Here is a 26,901-nt window from a genome sequence, read left to right on the forward strand (position 1 = left end):
ATACGCGACATTAAGTTGTGAAGGATTTAGCTGTCGCCATAGAGAACTTGATTGCAGAGGCAAATGCTATTTTTGATTTTATTTGGGTGGGTGATTTTAACATCCCGGCTTGTGCAATGTCTACCCAAAAGGTTTGTGGGGTTAAAAGTAATTCAGGAATGGACGACTTGCATTTTCGCCATAATATTTATGGCGAGTCACTTAATAAATTTATGGCGGACCATGATTTGGAAATCCGGCAATATGAAAATGACGATCATGGCCATATTATCCCCACATACACGGATAGGAACACTAATTCTATCATTGACCATGTAATTGTATCCTCTAATATTATTTCATATTGTATGGCCCCCAAGATTGAAGTAACTTTATTGAGTGACCGTAATTGCATTATTTTAGTAACTACTATCTGGGTAGGCAGGTCAGTCCCCCCTACGAGAACAGTGGAGAATATCGAACCTCATAGACCGAGCGGAGTGAGACTGAGATGGAAAGGAGAAAAATCTAAGGATGTTTTAAAAAATTATCGTTAAAGGGAGTTTAGGGGAAATTAACGATATCATAAATAATGATAATGACTCAGATCGGGTTTTAGATAATATTAGAGGCATTAATAAATTCATAGACGCAATATTTACTAGGCCTGGGAAAGCAAAAACCAACCATAGCCAGGGTTGGTTTGACCATACTTGTACAGCACTCCTCACCGAGTTAAAGCAGGCATTAGCGACTAGGCCAAGGGACCAGAAATTGATAATCCAGCTGAGACAAGATTATAAATTAGCTCTCAAGCGTAGGAAGGGAGAGCTGCAACAGCAGGCCTGGGAAACACTGACACAGGCTGTGGAATTGTCCAATAGTGCCATTTTTTGGGCTACGGTTAATTCCCCTTTCCTAAAAGATGATTCTATTCCTGAACTTACATCAAATGTTACTAATGAGGCCTGGGTATCCAATTTCTCTACTATATTTAAATCTGATTGCTTGTATGGAATTAAATGTAGATCTTGGCCGATTGTGCCTTTGGATATTACTGTAGCGGAGGTAGAACTAGGCATTAGTGCCAGCAAGGGGGGGGGGGGGGGAGGCCCAGGGGCCGGATGGGGTCCCCATAGATGTTTATAAAGCTGCCCCGTCGTGTAGAGTCCTATATTAACAATTATTTTTATTGCAGCTGTGAGTAGCGGGGCCCCCTCGATGTGGGGAGAATCTATTATAATCCCGATCCACAAGAATGGAAATAGGTCGGATGTTAAAAACTACCGTCCTATCTCTCTATTAGACTCCTCAGTCAAAATTATGAGCAGAATATTGCTGGTTAGGCTGGAAGAATGGGCGGAGGCTAACGGGATCCTGGGCAGCATCCAATATGGCTTCCGGAAAGGACGCGGTACTCTCGATCAGTGCATAAATTTAGATCTGCTGATCGGGAAACAGGGTTCTCTTTATCTCTGCTTCGCAGATTTAAATAGTGCTTTCGATCTGGTGACCATTCCATCCTATGGACAACCCTGTTAGAGCTTGGGGCCCCTGAGGGTGTAATTTTCTTTTTAGCCCGGCTCTACGAAAAACTGCAAACCAGTGTGCTCTATGGCATGAGAGGAGAGTGTACCCCCAAATTTAGTGTCAAGAGTGGCATTAGGCAAGGCTGCGTCCTTGCCCCCCTGCTTTTTACTCTGTTTATCAATGAAATAGATGCAGTTTTAAAAACCATTAACGCTGATGCCCCTCAGGTAAAAAAGATCGAAGTGCCGGTATTGTTATATGCGAACGATGCCGTGCTACTGTCTAGGACTCCCATCAGCCTTCATCGATTAATGGATAGATTTTCTGTTTTTATTAAAGACAGGAAACTGCTTATTAACAAGAAAAAAACTCACACCATGAATTGTGGGATAAGCCGGAAGAGATCTCATGTTTTTTTTATAGATGGTCAGAGAGTGCTCCATGTAGATAAATTCTGCTACCTAGGAATTACCTTCGCTAAAGATCGATCATGGTCTCATGAATTTACTAATGTCCGCGCAAAGATGGCTAAAAGTGCCCACGGGATTTTTAGATTTGCGGCAAAGATAGGTGACAGACGCATCAGGGATATGATGCAGATTTACCAATCCAGATGTGTGTCAATCGCCTTATACGGGGCTGGGGTGTGGGGATATTACCCTGATAGTTGCCTGCAAACCGAGGAAAGCTCTTTCCTCAAAAAGCTATTATGTCTACCAACCTCTGCCCCAACTGAGTTAATACACAGAGAATTGGGGATTCACTATCTGTCAGATTTGATATCCCTAAGGCCTCTAATGATTTGGCGATCAATCTGGCAAAAGGAGAAGACAGCCTTTAATAGATCTGTTACTGAGGACTGTCTCGCATTGGACAATCATCTTAGGATCCCCTGGTTCAAATACATTGTACATAGCTTCCAGGAAATCTTTGATCTAAATATATTGGTTGACCCGTTTGCTGCTGTCGCAATACCCAAAAGTGAGCTGAAGTCAATATTCTTGTCATATAGAGACAATAGGCGGACGAATAGCAGTGGCTTATTGTCTTCGACCATGTTTTATAACAAATACACTGTCAATGAAGGTTTTCAATTATAGCTAACCCAGGTGACACGTCCATCACATAGATTTGTCCTTATCAGGCTTAGGCTCGGGATGGTACATCAGTTGGTGGCTTTTTCCCACCTTAAAAAACATCCAGCCGGTCCTTGCCCATGTGATGGTCAATCTAAGCAGAGCACATTGCACTTTCTCTTAATATGTAATCTTTACATGAACTCACGTATTGTCTATCTAAAACCTATGTTTATTAAATATGGAGTTTGTTCTGTAAATGATGCAATGTAGTTGACTTGTAATATGCAATATTTTGATGTTTGCTTTTTTACTGCTACCTTTTTATATAAATCCATTAATGCCAGGAAAAGTATGATGTTTTAACCTTGACGTTTACTTTGTATATCTCTGCAATGTTGACCCCTTGTGTATGTTCTATGTGCTTTTATGGTCATTTTCATATGTGCCGAATAAAGCTTTATGAATTGAATTGAATTGCTTACTTATGAATAGGAGTCTCTCTTTTTCATAGGTTGGCCTCAAAGTACATAGGAAAATCAGTCGATGTTGTATTAATTATCACAAATCTAATTCAGTGGTGAACATAGTTTTGTGGTAATTATGCAGCACAGACCACTTTACTGAATTTTGTTTTTTAACCTGAAATCCTGGACAGGAATTAATTTCGTTTTGCCAGACTCTACCTGACCGAACAGCAATAATTAACTCTCTGAAGAGTTGTGATATATCTCTAAAAAGAAATAAGAGGCCAGACCTCCACGCTGATCTCTTGGATGAAAGTAAATAAGAGTTCATTAGAGGCTATCCAACTCTGGATATCTTGGAATGTGAGAGAGGAGAATGGACAGGAACAGCAGTTGGCATTACATAGATCGTGACTGGCACCGAACCTGATAGATGTCATGTTGTTCAGAAGTCTGGTACGAAAAAGACCTCTCAACTCTCTCCCACAACAGAAACATTAATTTAGGCCCTGGCCACCTTTCGGTTGGACTATGCCAATTCACTCTATTGGAAACTGTCAGCATTTCTCCTGAATGGAGTGCCACGTGTGAAAGATCTCCTACACACGCGCTAAGGTGTGTGGACAAGGGTAAAAAGGTGCAGTTGTGTAACTTTCATGCACTGTAGGTAAGCAAGAAAAATCTTCGCTAGGGGTTCTAATCCAGAAGATCGGGGCGCGGGGAGAGGCGTCGTGGGTACCAGACTAGGTTTTCCGCAGAGGACTCCTAACTATCAAATCACATATGGGAGAGCCTCTCCCCGTGCCCCGATCCATTTCCACACACCTTAGCGCGTGTGTAGGAGATCTTTCACACGTGGCACTACTTTTTGCCACTCACTTCTACCTGGTCCTGACGAAAGTCCCGCCTATTTTTCTTCTGGGACTGAAAAATGTAGACCGCCAACACCTAGCCAACTAAGTAGTCATAATTTTTCTACTTGTAGTTGCATCACATATTTTTATCTTACACCCTGGGCCGCCACGAATAAAATATTGGGTAAGGACCCCCAGAGGTGCATTTTACTACTCACCTTCATCCACATCACACTGTTGCACGACACCTGCTCCGAGGAGGTCAGGCGTAGAAGCACAACCAGGCGGCATTCGGCTGCCTGGTTGGACCCCGATGATGAAGCATGACACCAACCAGGTTGGTGTGTGAGGGGTTTATAAACAAAACCTATTGTGCCCAGCTGATAAGCTATATTCACAAGTGACCTGGAATATCAACTGATATTCCACGACTCTTAAAACAATCTCAGCAGTCAGAAATGGATTTTCTCGATAACTGATTAAAGTCCAAAGGAGGCCAAAGAGGATACATATGATGGGCTATATAATTTGATTTGGAAGGAAACATCATAAAAAGCATTTTTGTAGAATTTTCCAGCACCTGGCAGATCCTGATATTTTGAGAAGGAGACTGGCATATGGGACAGCAACATAATGTTTAGGAAGGGTCAAGGGGTTGCCCACAAGAGGGAGTCAGGATCTAGAGGGAAAGTAAAAATGACAGCAGGGGGGTAGGGAAACCGGGGAAAAGGCTCTATGACAACTTTTCATGCTTTAGTTGCTAAAAGCCATACCAAACAATTTGAGACTCCTGGCACAAGAGGGCCACCACTCATGGGTTTATGGGTTCAATTTTAAACAAAATATCCAGAACCCAGTACTATGGTGAGAAATTAATTTGCTTGAGCTATGCACACTTACATCAGAGAATTGGTAGAGCACTGCATCAAATATGTGTACTCACAACAACATTCAAATGGATTACATAATTCCAAATTATGAATACAATATACTTACAATGATGGTCTGGGGTGATTTTACCACAAATTTCAGGTTTTGTTTGCAAATCTGACGTTTGTAGAATCATATTCATTTTGGTTTTGGACTATCAAGACATTTAGTTGTACACAAAAGTAACAGAGGTCTGGGTATTTGTCTCAGAGGCATCCACCGAGCCATTTCCTCCTCTAAGTCTTCCTTGCAAAATGGCTGAAAGTGTGATCTTGCCTTTTACTGTTTCATGCAAAGATGTCTGGAATGTAAGCCCAGGCTTTCAAGTGAGACACCAATTTGTTTGCATGCAATATCATTACTATGTTTCTCTACATGTTGTGTACTATGACAGCTATGTCTTGCTGATTGCAGAAATGAGACTTACGGTTTGTTTCACCTTTGTACCACAGTAATAATCCTTGCACATTAAGTTGTTAAAAAACACAAAGATCAAATTTAGGAAAGTCAAAGGGTCCATTTAATTGTGATTATTAGTTTGAATGAAATCTGTACTTCTGGAAGATTGTTTGGTTGTAATTAATCAAATAAAAATAAGAGGCAAGCTGCTTTGTTTTTCTTATATCAAAAACTTCAGAACTTCTTCTTAATTTCCTTTGACAAACCTTTAAAACCACCAGAGCACCCCAATGATCACCATAATCTGCACATCTGTTATTGTAGTGATTATAAACAACTGACTTTACTAATTAGTGCTTCAAATCTCAATGAATCTACATTTTTTTTTCACGTCTAGATATTTCAGAATAGTTTGTACATATTTTAGGTTGACTGGGGGTTCATATAAAAGATGAAGAAATGTTACCCGTGCTTCTGCAAACGACGGGACTGAGACTAACTCAAGCCATGGCTGAGCACGGATGCCTAAAGAACTATGGGGCAGACTTACAAGCCCCTTGTTTCACTTTTACGTCACTTTTTCCATGTTAAAAATGACGCAGAAGTGGCGCAAGGGCCTTGTAAATAACCCCCAATATACTTTCCAGAGGTTGCTCCTGCAAGGCCTTTAGTATTGTTTCAGGCATTCACATGAGATTTGTCCAATACAATCTCTGAGATATATAACTGATACCATTCAGAAGTTAGTTTCACAGAAAATTTACCTATTATTAAACATGATTTTTTAATTCAACAACAGTGATCACTAGGCAAACATGGAAGTATGTGTAGTTTGGGGAAAATATAAATCAAGCAGATCCACAGGTATTCAACAGTTACTTTGCTTATTTTTGAAGTTTAGGAGGTTTATCCCACTTTAAGAATTGTAGCAGACCCGGTACATCCATGGTGTGATTGAGGACATCGCACTGGCATCCATGACATACCTGGTGAAATTACCTATCACTATAACGTTGACGTCATCAATGACATCACTATGGATGCGGTATAATTTTTGGGGCTAGCTGTTTGTTATTATTCAATGTTATTGTGCTAAGTACTGCTAATTATTGCGATAAATATGGTGAAATCCTGATCATTGCAGTTGGGGTGTGAGTTACGATCTGCATGGAGGGGGCACGAGGTGTGGTTTGTTAAGCTGACCATAACTCGCAAATCTCAAGTTTAAAAAAAATGTTGTTTAGTAAACATAACTTAAATTTACAAGTTTTTTAAGGGACTTTCTGAAATTTGTAAGCATATTAATGCTTTATGATCTCGAAGGGTAACTAACAGATTAGAATCAGGCTGGGTCAAGTTGGCCTTTCATCCTTCTGGGGTGAATAAAATGATTACTACTGAGCTGGGTAACGATAAACATCTGTTATCTGTCAGTAATGCACAAAGAGTCCATTGAAGGTGTAGGAGTGTTTTGGAAATGGCATATGTTTATGTTGAAAGTCATGGCCAGTGCATTTGGGGTGCGAGTTATAGTTTGCACAGTGGGGGGGGGGGGCGTGGGATGGGTAGATCAGTTAGCCAACACAATGTCAGGAGGGGTTTGGTTTTGGCTGCTAAGTAGAACTTTATTTGAACTAATATTTAAGGGAATAGAGTCTTCTGAGTAGACAAAAACATAACTTGTCATTGAAGTTTTTTCAGTGAGTATACACATGAATAGACGGCGAGAGAGAGCACTCTTTAGCTTTCGGCAGCTATTTTAAGGGGAATCGTGATAAAAAAAAAATCAACAGCTTTTTTCACAATTTTTCAAGATTTACTGGAGGTTGTTTAGCCTGACTCTCCCGAGGAGAGTACGAATTGAACAGCATGCCCAAATAACTTGAACGTTTCATTAGTGCCCTCTCACAACTACTGACATTTTAGCCAATTTATGTGTAAAATTGCGCTAAAATGCCTCATTTAGCCTGTTTTTTTTCTCCAGAAACGTCTCTAGGTGAGAACACCTCGGAACCGCCAGAGTTGACTTCTTTCTCGCCTGCTAAGTTCGATTCGAGGCTTTTATTTTACACTCATCATTTCATTTTCAAAGTACACCAGCCACCACTGAACGAGTTCAGCAAACATCGTCTCCCAATCCGAAACAAATGTCATCTTCTATGAAAGTAGTCATTCACTGTTTAAAGAAAGTAGATATTAAACGGTTCCAATCGGACCCTAAATGAGGCACAATTGTTGTTTTCGTCTATAACAATAGCCCATTTATATCAGTAATGCCCTTCAGAAGGTCACCATAAGAGCACCGTACTTTGCTTTAACGTTTTCTTTTAAATTACAGCAAAAAACATACCTTTTCTGACACATGGATAGCGAAAAAGCTTCACAACACCGTAGTCATCGGCTGTAACTAATACTTGGCCGGCGAAATTTGCATCTGTGGAGTTAATATCATTGATTTCGGAGTATTTAGGCCAGATCCCATTCACCTCAAGGCCAGTAACACATGTCCATGTGGCCCACTGAATGCCCTTCATTTCTTCTTTGTTTACAACTTCCTTTCCACCTAAAATACAATTGGAAATGTAATATAAGCATTTTGTTTATGCATTGTATGTGCTATTTGCAACAGGAATCAAGATTTGTAAGGCCATCTGATCACAGCAAACGTCTTGGAAATCACTGTAGTCGCAGAAGATGGCTATGCATCTCTACTCATAATGAACATATGGTGACTTGTTAGTTGGTACAGTTTGCCACAACTTCAAATGACAAACCAGCATTGGCAAAGCCAATAGGTCGCACCTATGTTAGGCCTTTTGGCTTTGTCAATGTATTTTAGCAATGCTGTACAGCAGCGTGGCTGCCTTTCAACATGGCAAAAAGTTCATGTAGTGGCACAGCGAAGAGTGGCATGTAATATGAAGTGGAGTTGCGTAGAGTGGAACAGAGTTAGTGGGAGTGGCATAGAGTGGAGTGATGTAGACTGGAGCGGTGTAGAGTGGAGTAGAGTGGCGTAAAGTGGAGTGGCAAGGATTGGAGAAGCATAGAGTGAAGTGACATTGAGTAGAGTGGAGTAGAACAGAGTGGAGTGATTGGCGTACTGTGGAGTAGAGTGGCATAGAGTAGAGTGCACAGATGTGTGTGGAATAGTGTGGCATAGAGCACATACAGCAACGTTAATTAACGTGGCATAGAGAAGAGTGGAATAGAGAAGAGTGGCACAGAGTAGAGTGGCACATAGAAGAGTAGGACACAGTAGAGAAGCACAGAGTAGAGTAGCGCGGAGTAGAGTAGCACGGAGTAGAGTAGTACAGAGTAGAGTGATATAGAGTTGAGTGGCGTGGTGTACTGTGGCATAGAGTGAAGTGGCATGGAGTGGAGTGCATAGAGTGGCACTGCGTAGAGTGGCATAGAATAGAGTGGGGTAGAGTGTAGTGGAGTGGACTCTTGTAGAGTGAAATTGTGTGCAATGGAGTAGCACAGAGTAGAGTAGCATAGGATTGATTGGCATAGAGTGGCATGGCATACAGTGGAGTGGCATAGAGTGGAGAAGAGGTAAAGCAGCATAGTAGAGTGCGAGGAATGGAGTGGCATAGAGTAGAGAAGTGTGGCTCACTGGTTAGAGGAGGCAGACCTGGAAGCAGAGGTCAGCCGGGGACCAGGGTTCAATTCCCAGCTCGGCGGGGTCTTGAGTCCTAAAAAATGTCCATGGACTCGACAATTCTCGCTCCAGTGCCTACTCGATTCACGGGTTCACACTCTGCGACTCTGGGCAATAGCTTGCTTAATCTCCACAACGGCCCCTCGCAGCGGGATGCCTGGCTTTCACCTTGCGGATACCCTGCTGGGGTTAACTCACAGGGGAATACCAGGACGGGTTCCCTAAGCAAGCGCTTAAAAACCGCTCGGTGATTTGCGCTATATAAATTCCAGTACATTTACATTTACATTTAGAGTGGCATAGAGTAGGGTGGCGTAGCGTTGAGTGGTGTACAATGAAGTGGCATTAAGTAGCCTGGTATAGACTGAGCAGTGAAGAATACAGTGGCATAGAGTAAAGTAGCACAGAGTAGAACAATGTTGAGTGGCGTAGAGCTTAGTGGCATATGGTGGGGTAGGGTGGTGTGGAGTGGCATAGAGTGGGGTGGCGTAGAGGAGAGTGCCATACAGTGGTATTGAGAGAAGTGGTGTTGAGTAGAGTGGCGTAGAGCTTAGTGGCATTGAGTGGGGTGAAGTGGCATAGAGTAGTGTTGCATAGAGTTTAGTGCAGTAGCATGGCATAGAGTGGCCTAGAGTGGCAAGTGGAATTGAGTGCTGTGAAGTGGCGTCAAGTGGAGTGGCAGTTAGTAGAGCCGGGACACTCTGCTTGAGTAGCTGAGCGCTCAATAAAACACCAGCTAACATAACAGAGTGGCGTAGAGTTTAGTGGCATAGAGTGGGGTGAGTGGCATGGATTGGCATAAAGTAGAGTGGCAGAGTGGCGTAAAGTAGATTAGCGAGGAATGGAGTAGAGCAGTGTGGAGTGGTGTGGCGTACAGTAAAATGGTGTTAAATAGAGTGGTGTACAGTGTAGTGGCATAGTGCCATAGAGTGGCACTGTGGAGTAGTGTAGAGTAGAGTGGCGTGGAGTGTTTTAGTCTGGAGTAGGGCGACGTAGAGTGCAGTGGTGTAGAGTTGCGTAGAGTACAACAGAGTGGCGTAGAGCGCAGTGTCAGAATGTAGTGGCGTAGAGTGAAGTAGCATAGAGTAGAGTGGCGTAGATTAATACAGTTGTGAGTGTGAGTAACTATAACATTGATAGAGACAGATACAGTGAAAGCAACATAAATAAAAAGCTGTAAAACATCAGAAATGTAAATACATGCAGTGTCATGAAATGATTAATTGTAAAGAAAACCCATTGTAAAATAAAAGCCCATCTTGTGAAAGCAAGAAAACCCAATGTGAAATAAAAGTACATCTTTTAAAAGTATTCTTCACAATGAAAGCGCATCATGTGAAAGCATTTGTCACCCTTGTTTTATAATTACAGAGTAATATTTAATGTGCCTGAGTGTTGCCTCAATATTACAAGAGTGTGAAAGAGATGGCAGATAGAGTGAAGGCAACATAAATAGGAAGTTGTATGCCAGTGTTAAAAGTAGGAAAGCGCTTTGCATGTCCAGGAACAATACAGAAATGCTTATAGAAACAAGCATTTGTAATGCAAGATGATTCGTGTTTACGAGAGTTTCTCAAATGCGACACTTATTGCATTACAAATGCTAGTTTGTAAAAATGCCCATAAGGCGCTTAATATTGGCTGCGCCCCTTTCTTTAGACAAGCCGTGTCTAAAGAAAGGGGCGTGGCCGTAATTAAAATCAAAGCGCGGTATGGGGCACTTTTACCAAACAAAAGCATGTATTTGTCAAGTTGACAAACACATGCTTTTTTTCGTAAAAGCGCCTCATGCTGCTCTTTCACTTGAATGGCAGCTGCACCCCTTACCTTAGACTCAGCTTGTTTAAGGAAAGGGGTGCAGCCGAAATTAAAGTGTAAGTGTGGCATGGAGCAATTTGAATACAAAAATTAAATAAAGAGTTGAAAAAAAACCATGCAGCCACATTTGGAGCATCAAGTTAAGCAAAGGTACGGCACCACTATCAGCATGGCAAGATGTGCTATGTAAAACAAATAATAAAGCTGTTGCGAGAGAGCATTTTCTGCCTGCAACAGCAGGCATGTGAAAAACATTAAACAAAATAGTGCTCGGAGGCTGTAATTAAAGCCTACCAAGCAACAACACATGTAAAAGGGGGTGTCCTCATGGAAGGTTACAAATGAAAACAAGGCAGTACTAAAGAGGGACTAACAAGCCAATTTACGAATCAGAAGTCAGCATTCACAAAGGACAAGGACACAAGCCAATGAAAAATACGGAACGAGAGTGGATGGGGCTTCAAGTGTATACTCCAATCCGGCATGCCTCACAGAGCAGCGCTTGCGCTGCGCAGGCTCGACCTAAAAACAGTGCACAGCAAAAAAGAATAAAGACGAGGAAGAACACATACTTGGCCGATGCTCCTGGGAGGAGCTAACACCAAAAAGAGAGGAAAGCCTACGAGAGCTAAGCAATAGAATGATTGCAAATGTGAGTGACAACAGAGACAACCAATGGTATGCTGTGGGCAGGTTGTAAGCCAACTGAATAGTAAATAAACATTATGTCTCGCACCACAGCACATGTGTTATGTAGGCGAGGGCTAAAATGGTAAAGGCTGTTTTCAGTTTTTAAACACACACTATATTCGGCCCATAGCACTTTAGATGAGATAGCAATACATTGGTAAACAAATAGTTTTTTAGTTGTAAGCATTTGCACAAAGTTAACCTGAACAAAACTGATGTACCCCATCACACAGTTAAAAGCTTATTTTTGGTGGTCTAGCTACAGTAAGCAGTGTATACTGTTTTGACTAGCTTCAATGTAAATCTCAGTTGCCTTGCTCCTATGGCTCCTCCCTTGCTGTGTTTCATTTATCCACAAGAGCAATTTGGTTTCACATTGGGTGGAGTTGTCATTCGGCCTGCTCCAAGCTCAACATTGCATCTAGAAAACAGCCTTGTTCGAACGTCACCAGTTTTCTGCATTTCAGTTCAACCTTTTGGTCACTAGAAAAACTGCAGCAGGAATGTGGAAGATAGCATCAATCTTGCCAGACATTTAAGACTGCTATAAACAAGCATCAGCAATGTCAATCTGACTTGTATGTAAGGGTAAGTGACATTTATCAAGAGTTACGGATAGGAGAGGTGGATGGGGAGATATCTGCCCATATGAATGTGAATTGCACTTTGTAGTACATGAAGTAGTACTACTGAAGTGCTACTTAACGGGCCCAATATGCAGGGTCTGTGGTGGACACCAGTCCTGATCTGTGACAGGACACTGAGAGATCCCTTTCTACTTTTAGCTACCTGAGGTCTAAACAACAAGCAGTTAGAGGCTGATTCCAATTAATGTAGGGCTTATGCCAATATTCCTGCACCTGGAAGTAATGCATAGATCTGAAATTAATGGATGGAGTAATAGCAATACATTCTACATTTGCCACTGAAAATTGGAAAATAACAGCAGAATTTGTGCTTATGCAGCGATTCCTGCATGTTTTTCCTCAATGCAGGTAATTGTTCACCAGCAAAATGTGCCTGCTAGAAGCAGATGGACTACATTGGGAGCATATTTGGTTGTGATAACACATTCCAGCATATGCCTTAAATAATCCGGGCACTGAGTGTTTTTACACCCTTAAATTTAAGTCCCCACCTACAATCACCTTGTTGAAAGAAAGTACAGGGGGGTGGGGGGGCAGTGAAGAGCAACAGAGATAATAGTGTTAGCGGAAATGTAACATTAAACTACTAAGCATTCTCTATCAGCAGTAGTAGATGAAGAGTAAAGTATACCTCAAATCCTTCACAGGTATTAATTGAATTAACGAAAATCACTTCAACAAAACTATTACCAAAAACTAACAAACACATATCAGCCCTCGTGTTCTGCCAATTCTGAGAAGCAATAATGGCGAGCTGGTAAAGAGGGTTATAGGAGGCAGGGTAAGCACTGGATGAGATGGGTTATGCTGCACTTTGTTCTACAGTTTACAAACCAGTCTAAACTTGGAGAGTAATAGGTCTGGGGCACCCTCTTGGTATGAAGGGACCCAGATAGGCATTTATGTTTGATAAATCTGCTGGGATTAAATAGCTGAGATGAGACTGGCAAACGGAAGCGGATATCAGACCAGTGTGGACCACCTCTAATGAGTCCTGGGAGCATGGGAAGGATTCCTGCAACCAGGGGAGGAGAAGTGGAATTACAAGGGAATAAATAACGAGGAAAAATGGAGAGCACTGCTCTACTGTGCAAACAATACTAAAACGAGAAATTAAATAAACTATAAAAATGTCAAAAACTATTAAAAAAACAAAATGTAACAAACATTTAAAAAAAAAATTAAAACTCTATTACTGGGAATCTTGTTACAAAATGCAAAATAGCAAAATAAACGTAAAGGAAAATCAAGGTCGTTTAAATACAAGGAATCTAATACAGCCAAACACAGGGCATTCAAGTTAAGCTCAGTTAATTAAATTGGTTCATTAGTGTTGTAAAACGTTGAGAACTTTAATTTGTTATCCAAACAATGTGTAAGTCACAGCATAAGAATCCCATCTTACTTTACCTGGCATTCTATAAAACATTCTTTTTCCACTGCCATCATTGGTCTGTAGAAATTTACTGTCTGATGACCAGTCCATGTGAGTGATGAAGGTCAGGGAGCCCAGGCACTCTCCAACCTTTTTGTACCTCTGAACAACCCCATAAACATCGACAGTGCTTTCGTTGGAGCCGACAGCGAGGAATGCGCCATCTGGTGAATATTTCAGCTCGTGGATCGCCTCCTTCCGGTCTTTTATATGGACCACTTCCGTCATGTCTCTGTAGGAGAAGAAGGCATTGTGAGAAATGCACAAAAATGCATGTAGTGCAAACTGATAAGTCACGTGGCAAATATCCCATCACACGCTTGAAGTTGGGCTAGAGGTGTATTTGACATCCACACAGTTCCACATTGATGTATCAAGTAGAACTGGAGATTCAGGAGGACAGGGAGGCAGCTCTTTAGTCATAATAAGGTAAGTGCACTACTGGCCTCTACGGCAACATTTGCATCTGTAACTCAACCGCCAATAAAAACGATTCGTTAGGTACACTTTTGCTTTCTGGGACTGCATACAATGTTTTCTAGGAAACCCCTGTGCTATCTCTCTAACCCCTCTAAAGTCAAAGCTTTAGTACTCTTCGTAAATAACAGTTGGGTATTTTATTAAGGGTCCCAAAATGTTCCCATTCAATCAAACTAAACTGAGGCAGAAGATTAACAACAGTTCACCAGGATAAGAACGTGCACCTCCTTCTTATTCCATTCAGGATGACTTAGAATTAAAAGTTACAAAAGAACAAATAGAGGTCAGTTAACTTAGATGTTCTCAAACATACTGAAGGCCCGGATAGTTCTATGGTCCAAGAGCCCATTAGCCATGGGCTGCAGAACATCTGGAAACTCAGCACAAGTGATGAATTTAATTTAATTTAAAGCCATTTGTAAAGCGCCTGGTTACTCAAGAACAGAGTGTCCCCGTGCTGAAAACTGCATAGACGCTAGAGGAGGGAGAACGGGGGAGCCAACTGAGGGGAGGAGGGTTAAGTTCGTGGAAATAAGAGGGTTTTCAGTTTTCCCCGAAACCTTGTTTCTGAGGGCTCCATTCGGATCTCAAGTGGGAGCTCGTTCCAGCACTTAGAAGCCAGATATCCAAACGAGCAGCCACCCTTCCTGGCTCTGGTGACTTTGGGAATTTTGAACTGCATAGCCCCAGAAGACCTAAGATTTCTGGAGGGGCGGTGTATTGTAAGTAGGCTTTTTAAATAGTCTGGCCCTGTACCATGAGCGATGCGGTGGGCAAAGCATAATGCTTTAAATTTGATTCGCTCCTTGATGGGGAGCCAGTGAAGTTTGGACAGGGCAGATTTCCCTGAAGCTCTGCGGGGAAGCTTTAGCACGAGACGTGCAGCGGCATTCTGGACACACTGGAGTTGATGGAGTCCCTTTTTGCTCAAGCCCAGTAACAAGGCGTTCCCATAGTCCAGATGGGGGGTTACTAGGGCGTGAACAATGGTCTTCCTGGAGTCCATGGGGAGGAGGTCTAATACCTTTCGGAGAACCCTCAATACGCTAAAGCATCTGGCAGAGACTTTGCTGACCTGGGGTAAGTATGAGAGATTAGAATCGAGTGTTATGCCCAAGTTGCGCACCGAGACCGCAGGGCAGGGTAGGCTGCCTAATTCCGTAGGCCACCACGCATGGGACCATATGGAGGAAGATTTTCCTACCACCAGAAGCTCGGTTTTATCGCCATTAAGGCGAAGGCAGTTCTTATTCTTCCAGGCTGCCACAGAGGAGAGACAGTTGGAGAAATTGGTGGCATCCTCTCTGTGGTCCGGTGTGAGCTTGAACATCAGCTGGGTGTCATCAGCATAGCTGACAATGCCCACCCCGTAAGTCTCCACTATGCGAGCCAGGGGTTCCATGTATATATTAAATAGAGTAGGGCTCAAACTAGAGCCCTGAGGAACACCGTGGCACGCCTTCCTAAGAGAAGACTTAAAGGGGGGGCAGTGCATCTGAAAATGCCTGTCAGCCAGAAAGGACTCCATCCATGCTAGGGCATGCCCCTTTACTCCCATATCTGATAGCCGAGACAGCAACGTTGAGTGCAGCACGGTGTCGAAGGCTGCACTCAGATCTAAAAGTATCAACGCTGCTGTCCCTCCATCATCCACTATCTGCCTCAGAGTTTCGGTGGAAAAAAGCAAGGCGGACTCCGTAGAGTGCTCTGCTCTGAACCCAGATTGAGTAGGGTGCAGGAGAGAATGGTCTTTTAGATAGCTCATAAGCTGCCTATTAACTACTTTTTCCACAAGTTTAGCGCAGAAGGGGAGAAGAGAGATAGGGCGAAGATTTTGAAATTGGGTAATATGAATGTTAGCCTTTTTTTTAAGGGGGATTACTTGGGCAGTTTTCCAAGCATCCAAAACCGGGCATTCTTGAAAGGAGAGAGACACAATAAGGCTGATGTGATCAATTAATGTGGTCTCCAAAACTCCTTTCCATCGAGTCGGCGGGCACACATCGCTCGGAGAGCCAGTTTGGATGCTATTTGCAATGCTCAATAACTCTTGTTTATCAGGAGTGGTAAAGCCTGTGAGACCGGGAGTCCCCGTGATGCTGGTCTTGGCTATTTCAAGTTTACTTGGGCTGGTTTCATCCTCCGTGAAGGTAGCATAGATTTTATCTATCTTATTCACAAAGAAGTCTGCCATGGAGTCACATAGTTGTTTCGAGTAGGTGTCTTTAGCTTCCAACCTCGTTGGGATCGTAAGTTCCTTGTAGATGGAAAAGAGCTCTTTTGTGGGATTGTCTGCTGCGTCAATCCTGCTTTTAAGATGACAGCTTTTTTCCGATCTCACTAGTTTATAATATTTATGTAACTCACACTTATATAGAAGTTTGTCCTCCGGTCTATAGAATTTCCTCCAACTCCGTTCTAGCGTTTTGCATCTTGCTCTAGCAAGTTTTAATTTTTCCGAGAACCAAGGAGCGGTTTTGGATTGCCTAGCAAGAGGCTTGGATGTCCAGGGGGCTATCTCATCCAGGGCAGAGGACAGCCATTTTTCGTGGTTTTTCCAGGCCTCCATGAGGGAGTTGCTATGAGGAGGAGGATATTTGCAGAGCGCAAGTCTGAAAGCTTCTTGGTTAAACCTTTTCCAGTTTCTTCGCTTCAGGGAAGGGAGTTTAACTAATTTGTTTTCTATAAGTGTGTTGTCGACCAGGATCGGAACGACAAAGTGATCAGACCAGATTATGCCAACCGGAGGGAAGGCTATAATGCCGTCCCAGTTGGCAAAAATGGGATCAAGAAGATGACCATGTAGGTGAGTAGGGGCGGTAGATAGTAGATTCAGCCCCAATGAAGCCAGAGCTGACGCTACATCCTGAGCCTCCTTATATTCCCTATTGTCAAAATGGAGATTTATATCACCTAAAATGACAAACTTTTTATATCGGAGAGCTGGCTGAGTAATAAAGTCGATAAATTGACTGATGAAACGTCCAGCTGCTCCAGGCGGGCGATATATCAATAGGCCATTGACCACGTTTTTAGGTCCTAGTTTGACGGAAAATAGACCGCATTCGCTATGGGGTACATTGGCTTTCAATAAGGTACATTCTAGCTCTGATTTATGAATGAGGGCTATCCCTCCTCCTCTTTGTATGTGCCTATCTAACCGAAGGAGACTATAGCCCGGGGGAATGGCCTCAAGTATATCAGGGGATGATTCCTCATCCAACCATGTCTCAGTTAAGAAGGCCACATCAGGTTTATTGGTGGATAGCAGGTCGTATATTTCAAGCCTATGTTTTTTCAATGACCTGCAGTTTAGTAGTAGCATGTTGGGGTTTGAGGTAGCCTGAATGGTCTTATCGTGGGATTGGAGAGTATAGTCACAGAAATCACAATCTTCCGGTAAGTGATCCACTTGGAGGTTGTGTGTGCAGCCAGTAGGCAGCCTGGGACATAGAGACAGTAGTTCCTGCTTATTGTATTGAATAAGGTATTTAGTAGGGTCAGAAATATCAGAGGATAACACGGGGTTAAGAGAACTCGCCCCGCGTCCCGGTCTGTCGCGGACGGGTGCAGACGGGCTGGACTCTGGCTTGACTCCGGCGCGAATGCGGCGCGCCCTCTGAGCGCGTCCGCTGCGCGGAGCCATGGTCACTGGGTTATATACAGCTGACTCACCCAAGATGGCCGCCGTAATTCACTCCACCCGAGTCCCAGGAAACCCAGCCCTAAAATCGGCCGGAACATCTGGGGGGGGGGCAGCGCTGGCAGAAGTCAGTCCACTAAAGTGCAAATACAGTATTTTAAAATTAAATCTACACCCTAAATCGGTGAGATTACAGCGACGCGATTAAAAACGGCGCGCTGGTGCAGGGGGGGAGCGGACACACAGGGTAGGTGCTGGCAATAAAAATAAGCAAGAGATTTTGAGGTAGACTGCCCGGCTCAAGCCTCAGGCAGATTATGCAGTGTTCTCGAGTTCTGAGCCCCTGCCTTGGTTATATACAGCTGACTCACCCAAGATGGCCGCCGTAATTCACTCCACCCGAGTCCCAGGAAACCCAGCCCTAAAATCGGCCGGAACCTCTGGGGGGGGGGGGGGGGGGGGGGGGGCAGCGCTGGCAGAAGTCAGTCCACTAAAGTGCAAATACAGTATTTTAAAATTAAATCTACACCCTAAATCGGTGAGATTACAGCGACGCGATTAAAAACGGCGCGCTGGTGCAGGGGGGGAGCGGACACACAGGGTAGGTGCTGGCAATAAAAATAAGCAAGAGATTTTGAGGTAGACTGCCCGGCTCAAGCCTCAGGCAGATTATGCAGTGTTGAAGCACCCCACATTAAAGGTTCACCGTTTTAGTCACTCACATAATCTATTTCTTTATCCATTTCGTGTGGACCGCCTATAGCATGCACAATGTCCATGGCATTTCACTAACACAGCTATCAAGGTTGGACTTGATGTAATGACTGGGACTGCACTGGAACTGCACTGGAACATTAAGATATGCACTTCAAAGATGCATGTATGATTTAAACAGCAGCGGATGAAAGAAAGCTAGAAGACACATTAGGTTCCCATCGTGGTTATTGGCAGAAGTCATGCTTTTAAAATTGGATTTAGTTGCTTACCTGCGTCTATGATAGGGCTAAGTACTGTCTATGCTAAATCACAATGTGACTGACCAGTGTAACAGTGCAGGCAACAAGATTTTATTGTATGTGATTAATAAAAAAATGAAATAATGATAATAAAGAAAGAAAAAGAAAGAAAAAAAACAATAATTAAAAGTACAGAGAGTTACATGGGAACGTGTAGAGATAGAAAAAAAACAGGTAGTAACAGCAAGCTGCAGATTTTTCAAATTCACTGAATGGATAGGATGGGAGGATCGATTAGGAATCTGTGATTAGATAGAGCCTCTACCAGAAAAGGTGTTATTGAAGGTAAATAACTTGTTCTTCTAATGGAGATCTCTAATCACTGATTCCTCACCTTTTGAACAGATACTAAAGCAGTACCATCCAGGAGGTTGGTCTGTGAACTAGCACAAACCAAAAAGTCCTACAAGACTGAGTGGGAAAAATGCCCATCTCAATGGACCTGGCTGGCCAGACAGTAATACTTCATGAGCGTATGGATCCCCACCCAGCAGCTTGGCAAATATCCACAACAAGCATTGTGTGCCAATGCAGTCGTAGCAGCCTTGCCTGGTGGAATGAGCCCACTATCCCTTTGGAGGATGCTTCCTAGCCAATGAGTAACAGATTTTGATGTAGAGTACAATCCTATGAGAAATGGTCCTCTTCTGCACTGCCTTGCTGTTCTTTAATCTGGCGAATCCAATAAAGAACTGGCCCCCAGATTCATCATTGTAATGTTTTGCGTGTCCTTAATAGCGATTATTAAGGAATCGCTATTAAAGACTCGCAAAACGGCATTCATGTAGAAATCGCACAAAAAATTGCGATTTCTACAGCTTCCTTATTTGCGATTAGCAAAATGCTAATCGCAAATAAGGAATAACTCCCCTTAAGCCTAAAGGCCCATAGGAATGAATGGGGAGTCATTCCTTATTTGCGATTAGCAATTTGCTAATCGCAAATAAGGATGCGATTTCAAGGGTGCCAGGGGTGTCCAAAGGACACCCTGTAGCACCCCTAAAATGAAAATGTAGACTGATGTTGCGCACACACATGTCCAAAGGACATGTGTGTGTGTAACATACAACTTAGAAAAATGCACTAAAGTGCATTTTTCTAAGGTTTCGCTATTTACCACGAAGTGACTTCGCGGTAAATAGCGGCCAAAAATAGCAATTTCGCAATTTTTAAAAGGTTCATGAATAGCATTTAATTAATCTCAAATTGATATTTCTTAAATGCGATCGCAATTTGATAAATCGCAATTATTTGCGATTTTTCAAATTGCGAGTTCATGAACCATTGATGAATCTCAAATGCCATTTTTGCGTGCGCAAACACCCGAATTTTGCGATTCGCACCGTTTGCGCTCGCAAAAATGCTTGATGAATCTACCTGTAACTGTCCACATTGGGGTCTCTGGTATGTTCAATGTAAAAACTAAGGGCTCTTTTCGTATCCAAGTGTTACAGTCTCTCCTCCTCTTTAGGGACGTGAGGTGGAGCAAAGAATGTCTGGAGGATGATGTTTTGCTCAAACACAAAAAGGAATCACCCCTTTTGTAAGAAAGGAGGCTCAGGTTCTCAAAACCAGTGTGTCTGGGTATAACATGGTGTAACAAGATATATGGTGTGCACCCGCATAACAAGGTTCTCTGGAGGGGGATACTGAGTTAAATTCCAGACCACCTTGGACAGGGCAATGGTGCTTCACAATCTGTCGATTAACTGGGTACCAGAGCAGGGTTTCGCCCAACTCCCAGAAAGGAGATCTGTGAGATATTTGTTAAATGGAAGCAGGAGTTAAAAGTAATTTGCCCCGGTTGGCGAACCTCAGTATGTGGATACCCTGCTATCTCACAGGGGAATACCAGGAAGGGTTCCCTAAGCAAGCGCCGGGAAACCCACTGCGGGTAGCTGTGCGCTATATAAGCTCAACTACATTTACATTTACATGTTGGTCATGACTTCCACAGTGGGCAGACCTAGGTCAGATACATGAGCTGCCCTTCGCGTTACCACTGCGAAGGAGCACTCTCTTCTGTTGCCAGTTCGGGAGGAAGGACAAGGTCAGTGTCTGGTGAGGTGTCAAATCCACTGGCATCCTGGAGGTCCTCATATCAGCTGTCCTCAGTATATGGCTGGGCAAACTTGTCCGAGCGTCATATGCGTCATTATCAGAATCAGTGGAAACCAAAGTATAGAGAAGATAAACCTGTCAATGAGAGAAGGACATTGTGCCAGAACTGAAAGGTTGGTCAAAGGCTGCAGGCCAGAATGATCAGGGTTGCAACCTTGGTCAAAGCGGCACCAACTCGACATTTGACAACACAATGGGTAGTGAATTATCATCCAGTGTTGTATGCATCCGTTTCGATGTGCCGTGCTCTGGCATGGGTTGCCGCACCATGATGGAAGTCTCAGTTTCAGAGGGCCCAACTATTGCCGAGGGCGCCCTGCCAGTAGAGGGCCCAGTTGGGAGAACTCTCGGTTCCTTGGGGCCAAAAGAGTGCCACATGGAGCCAGTAACATGCCAAGGAGGCAAAGCAAGGCCTCACAAAACTCCTCTATTTGTTAAGGAGTTGATATTGGCCCTGGAAACAGAACGAAGGGTCAGAATCGGCTCACAGATTCGTCTTCATGAGCCTGACTGACCGAGAGGTACGTTGATGCTTTTGCGCCTTCTCTGGAAATCAAGAGAGTCAGGAAAAGGCGAGTCCCAATTGAACTTATTTTGCTTCATCTTGGATTTCTTGGGCAAAGCTCTACAATGGAAATTACAACAGGAGTGAGAACGGGACCTTCACTTCGACCTTGATCAGTCACGGCATGGAGGTTTTGGTGCTTCAGGTCATAAAGCTTCACTTCCCTTTCCTTAATAACTGTAGTGTGCATTAAGGCACACTCATTGCAGGACATGGAGTCATGATCCGACCCCAGCCACCACAGTTAATCCTAATGAGGATCTCTCACAGTCCATTTGTTTGCAACAGACCCTACATCCATTGCACACTGATAGGTAAGACATTTTTGGGAGAGCATTACAGTCTCAAATAGACAAGGGGTAGCTCTGCATCTTCAGCCGTGGACATAAAGGACTGGACATTAGTGCGCAAGGGTGGTTCCTATATACGAGTCCACATGTCACTTCCACAACGGAACAGTACCTTATGTACTGGCACGCGGGGGTACTGATGAAGATTTTCTGCATCCAGTCTGAAACTTGGGGGGAATATTCAAAAGGTAACGAATCTGTAGTTAGAAGTCTCTTAAGAAATCTAGTGTACTCTTTGTACATAAACATAGTACCAAGTATCTTTGAAAGACTATACCTAGGACATTCCACTTTAATAGATGTTCAAATTATGATTGAAGCAAAATCCAAAGAGTTACGCTGTCTCTATGCCTGCAGGATATCCTATCTTGGATAATATCACATTTGTGGCTCCTTATAGAGTTGTACAAACTTACTTTAGAGATTTAGGGGACTCTGACATGGCACACATCTATTGTATTGGGTGCACGTTATGATGTCTTTCATGGGCGTAAGTAAGTGGCAAAGTTCAGTGTTTGAGGGTGTTTGAATAATAAGCATAATTCAGTTTTAACTGACTTTTTCAGTGAATTTAACTGTTATTTTTATGATGTACTTAATTTCCAACCTCAAGAGGTGTGTGCAGACGAATGTTGTCTGAGGAACCACTAGTAGTAATTGTCATAGAACACCAAGAAGAACTTGATACTGAATGATTTGCATTCAAGTAATGGTGACTAAGTCCAAGCATATATATATGAGTGTGAAATTTAGCAGTGTAAAACTAATTTTAGCAACTATCTGTAACCAACTATGGCAGTGTAGAAAAGTAGGATCTTTCTTTTATCGTTACACCCACTTTTTGCCTGGTGTTTTGACTGTAGTTTGCTGGGATCCTGCTAACCTGATTTTCAGCGCCACTAGGCTGTATTGAAAGGTACATTTGGTGCTCTCCTTGCATACACCGGTTTGAGCCAGTTCAGGAACCTTTGGTTCCCGCTCTGGTGCGAAATTGGACAAATGACAGGGGAGTATACTCCCCTTTGCCCAGCCCCTCGGAGGGACCCCTGAGTTGTTCCAACCTTTCCTTGGGTATTTAAGGGCTCCCCAGTGGGTGTGTCTTCAGATTCATCAAATAACAAAACTCATCTCTGAAACAAAGACACTTTTCAACTGTCTGGACACTTGGACTTCCCTGGGCTTCGCCTAGAACCAAGACTGCATCAAGGAAGACTCCTGTTACCCCTGGTCTTGCTGTTCTACAAGTATTCTGCCTCGTCTGTGCTTCGATCAAGATCACCAGGGACTTGTGGGCATCAAGGACATCCAAAGTAATATCCACTGAAGTTGACTGGTCTGCTGCTCCTGCTGTCCTATGGTCTTCCTGAGGCTTAGCAACACCGGTGGTGGATCTGTGGTTCCCACGAGTCCTGACTCGTCTTACCAGCAATTTGGAGGACAGTAACCCTCGTCTGAGTGGCTGGGTCTAAACTCCACTTCACCTCATCGACTTGCAGTTGGAAAGGCTTGTTGGGGCTGAACTCCAGAGATCTTTGGGCTACAAAAAGCTCCAGCCCCCAGCATCTCATCCCTCTAAGAACAGCGACCTCCCATGCATCCTGTGCATCATTGGCCTTCATCTTTGGTGAGCTGTCTGGGGTTCACTTGCGACTTCTGTGCCTTTGGCCTGTGGGTCTTCTTGAAGGTCTTCTTCTGCCATGGTAGTCTTTCCTGCTGTTCAGTGCCGGCTCTGACTCTCCTGCACATGGTGAGTCTCTGGGACCTTGCTGGTCCCAACAATTGAATCTTTTGTCTTCCACGCCAGTTGTGGCTACCAAGGCTTGTTGGTGCTCCCGCCAGACACCGACCACCTGGACACCGACATCTGATGTGGGACATCTCATGTATATCAATCAATCAATCAATCATGGCATTTGTATAGCGCGCTACTCACCCGGAAGGGTCTCAAGGCGCTGGGGGGAGAGGAGTCCGTTACTGCTCGAAAAGCCAGGTCTTGAGCTGCTTCCTGAAGGAGAGATGGTCCTGGGTTCCCCAGAGGTGGATGGGGAGGGAGTTCCATGTCTTGGCTGGCAGGTAGGAGAAGGATCTTCCACCGGCGGTGGCTCTGCGTATGCGTGGAACGGCGGCGAGGGCGAGGCTAGTCGACCGTAGCTGGCGGGTGGGCGTGTAGAAGGTCAGGCGGTGGTTAAGGTACTTGGGGCCCAGGTCGTGGAGAGCCTTGTGTGCGTGGGTGAGGAGACTGAACGTGATCCTCTTGCTGACGGGGAGCCAGTGCAGGTCTCTCAGGTGGCCGGAGATGTGGCTGTGTCGGGGGATGTCCAGGATGAGTCGTGCGGAGGCGTTCTGGATGCGCTGGAGTCTTTTTTGTAGTTTGGCTGTGGTTCTGGCGTAGAGGGTGTTTCCGTAGTCCAGTCAGCTGGTGACGAGTGCCTGGGTGACTGTCTTCCTGGTTTCGGTGGGAATCCATCGGAAGATCTTTCAGGAGCATGCGCAGGGTGTTGAAGCACGATGATGAGACGGTGTTGACTTGTCTGGTCATCGAGAGGGAGGAGTCCAGGACGAAGCCCAGGTTACGTGCGTGGTCTGTTGGTTTGGGAGTGGTGCCCAGGGCAGGGGGCCACTAGGAGTCGTCCCAGGCGGAGGGAGATGATCCCAGGATGAGGACTTCCGTCTTGTCTGAGTTCAGTTTCAGACGGCTGTTCTTCATCCACTCGGCGACGTCTTTCATCCCTTCGTCTAGGCTGGTTCTGGCGGTGGCTGGGTCGTTGGTGAGGGAGAGGATCAGCTGGGTGTCGTCGGCGTAGGAGATGATGTTGAGGTTGTGTTGGTGTGCGATGGCTGCGAGGGGGCTCATGCAGATGTTGAAGAGGGTGGGGCTGAGCGATGATCCCTGTTGTACGCCGCAGATGACTTCGGTGGCCTCGGATCTGAACGGGGGAGGCAGACTCTCTGGGTTCTTCCGGCGAGGAATGAGATGATCCACTCCAGTGCCTTATCTTGGATTCCGATGTTGCTGAGGTGCTGCACTAGGGTGCGGTGGCAGACAGTGTCGAATGCTGCGGAGAGGTCCAGGAGGATGAGGGCCGCTGTTTCCCCATTGTCGAGCAGGGATTTGATGTCATCAGTGGCTGCGATGAGGGCGGTCTCGGTGCTGTGGTTGGCTCGGAAGCTGGACTGTGAGTGGTCGAGGTATCCGTTCGTCTCGAGGAAGGCGGCAAGCTGTCTGTTGACTGTCTTCTCGATGACTGATGGGGCGGAAGTTCTTGAGGTCGGTGGGGTCCGCAGTTGGTTTCTTCAGGAGGGCGCTGAGCTCGGCGTGCTTCCAGCTTTCCGGGAAGGTGGCGGTGTTGAAGGAGGCCTTGATGATGTCCCGGAGTTGGGGTGCGATGATGGAGTCGGCCTTGTTGAAGACCTGGTGGGGACAGGGGTCGGTTGGGGATCCGGAGTGGATGGTGTTCATCGTACGGGTGGTGTCTCCGGTGCTGACCGGGGTCCAGGCGTGGAGGGTGGTGGTGGGGGCGTTGGTTCGGTGGTTGGGTGCGTGGTTGGTGCGTCAAAGCTGTTGTGTAATTCGGCGATCTTGCGGTGGAAGAACGAGGCGAGAGAGTCGCAGAGGTCTTGCGAGGGAGTAATGTCGTTGTTTCCGGCGCTGGGGTTGGAGAGCTCTTTGACGATGCTGAAGAGTTCCTTGCTGTTGTGGGCGTTGTTGTCCAGTCGTTCTTTGTATGCTGTCTTCTTGGTGGTGTGGATCAGCTGGTGGTGATTGTGGGTGGCGTGCTTGAGGGCAGTCATGTTGTCTGTGGTCCGGTCGTAGCTCCATGTTTTCTCGAGGGTGCGGCAGTTCTTCTTGGAGTTTTAAGTTCGTCGGTGAACCAAGAGACTTTCTTGCTGCTATGTCTGCTGGGGGGGTCTTCAGAGGTGCGAGGTCATCTGCGCAGTTGGTGATCTACTGTGTGAGGTTGCTGGCTGCTTCGTTGGGGTCCGTTGTGCTGGCGGGAGGGTTCTGGCTGAGGCAGGTGGTGAGCTGGTCGGCGGTGATCTTGTTCCAGTTCCTGCGAGGAACCTGTTGCAGGTGGTGGTGGGTCGTGGTTTTTCTGAAGCTGAAGTGGACGCAGCTGTGGTCAGTCCAATGAAGTCCAGTGGAGTGGCTGAAGGAGATATATATATATATATAGGTCCTGTCCCCACAGCTGCAGCGACAAGGTTCTTGTGAACTCTTCTGAACTTCCTGACAAGGGTGGGCATTGTGCTTCCGTGCCTCCTGGTCACCTCTGAGTGGCATAGACTCAGTCCCCTCTGCTTACAGGTTCACTTCTTCAAGAATCCACCCTTGGATTTAACCAGACATTTTTACAGACTTCTCCAGAGGTTTCTCTTCCTGAGTCGCCCATTGTCGTCTACAAGAGGTTCCAACGGCACTTCACCCCTATAACCCCAGCTCCCCTGGTGCAGGTTACCTGGTTCCAAAGGGTTTCTTCGGCGTCCTCTGTGAAGGGTACTTTTTCTTCAAAACTGCAAGCGCGACTTTATTGAACATGCAGCTGTGTTTCCACTCTGCACACAGCCTCCTAGGGGTTCCTGGGTATTTACCTTGGGTGGTTCCTAGTTCTCCAAGCTCTTCTAAGTCATTTGGTCCAAGTCCTGTTCTCCTTTACAGTTCACATTCCACTTATTTAGTATATGGTTTGGTCTCCCTCTGGAGACCAGTGCATATTTGTGCTATTTATCTGATTTCTTTGAAGTATTCTTATGTGTATTATTGATATCTCTGGATAGGAGATATACCAAGTGATTGTGTTGTGTAATAAATATATTTATTTTTAATAAACACTGTGTGGTTGTTTCTTATCTAATCTACATTATTGATTAAATGTGGTAAAACAAGCTGCTTTAAACTAATTTTAGGTAAGCCTTAAGGCTGCTCTCCACAGCTACGCCTTTGAGAGTTTTTAAGGTTATCAAAGACCACTAAATCACCGCAAGGGTTGCCTGGATTAGTGCAAGGTACATCACTCCTTTAAGTGTGTACCATATACTAAGCCAGTCTCTTACAGGGAGCATTTTAATTCAGATATTTGTTCATATGTACTAAAGCCGTACATCAGAAAGACAGTGACGTTCTGTATAAATCCACTAGCTCATGAGGGAACAGACAAGTTTCAACACATATTTGTACAATAAATCTTCTACTTGTGCCCCTACTACCATTTAATGTAATTCAGACAGTACAAAGGGGATCC

At 44.6% G+C, this 26,901-nt stretch overlaps 1 protein-coding gene across 7 annotated transcripts in view; it reads right to left on the reverse strand.

Moving 5' to 3' along the window:
• Positions 1-26,901, reverse strand: part of EML5 (EMAP like 5) — a 1,317,369-nt gene that overhangs the window by 762,120 nt on the left and 528,348 nt on the right. For all 7 annotated transcript variants that reach the window (XR_013600929.1, XR_013600930.1, XR_013600931.1 and 4 more), the window contains exons 9-10: positions 13,462-13,718; positions 7,586-7,798 (exon numbers count right to left, since the gene is read on the reverse strand). Coding sequence is in view for 4 of the 7 variants with exons in the window: in XM_078660021.1 (XP_078516147.1) it covers positions 7,586-7,798; positions 13,462-13,718 (470 nt within the window). In the remaining 3 variants the exon portion in view is untranslated. The remainder of the gene's footprint in view (positions 1-7,585; positions 7,799-13,461; positions 13,719-26,901) is intronic.

This window comes from Lissotriton helveticus, chromosome 9 (genome assembly GCF_964261635.1).
Source record: "Lissotriton helveticus chromosome 9, aLisHel1.1, whole genome shotgun sequence".
NCBI lineage: Eukaryota > Metazoa > Chordata > Amphibia > Caudata > Salamandridae > Lissotriton > Lissotriton helveticus.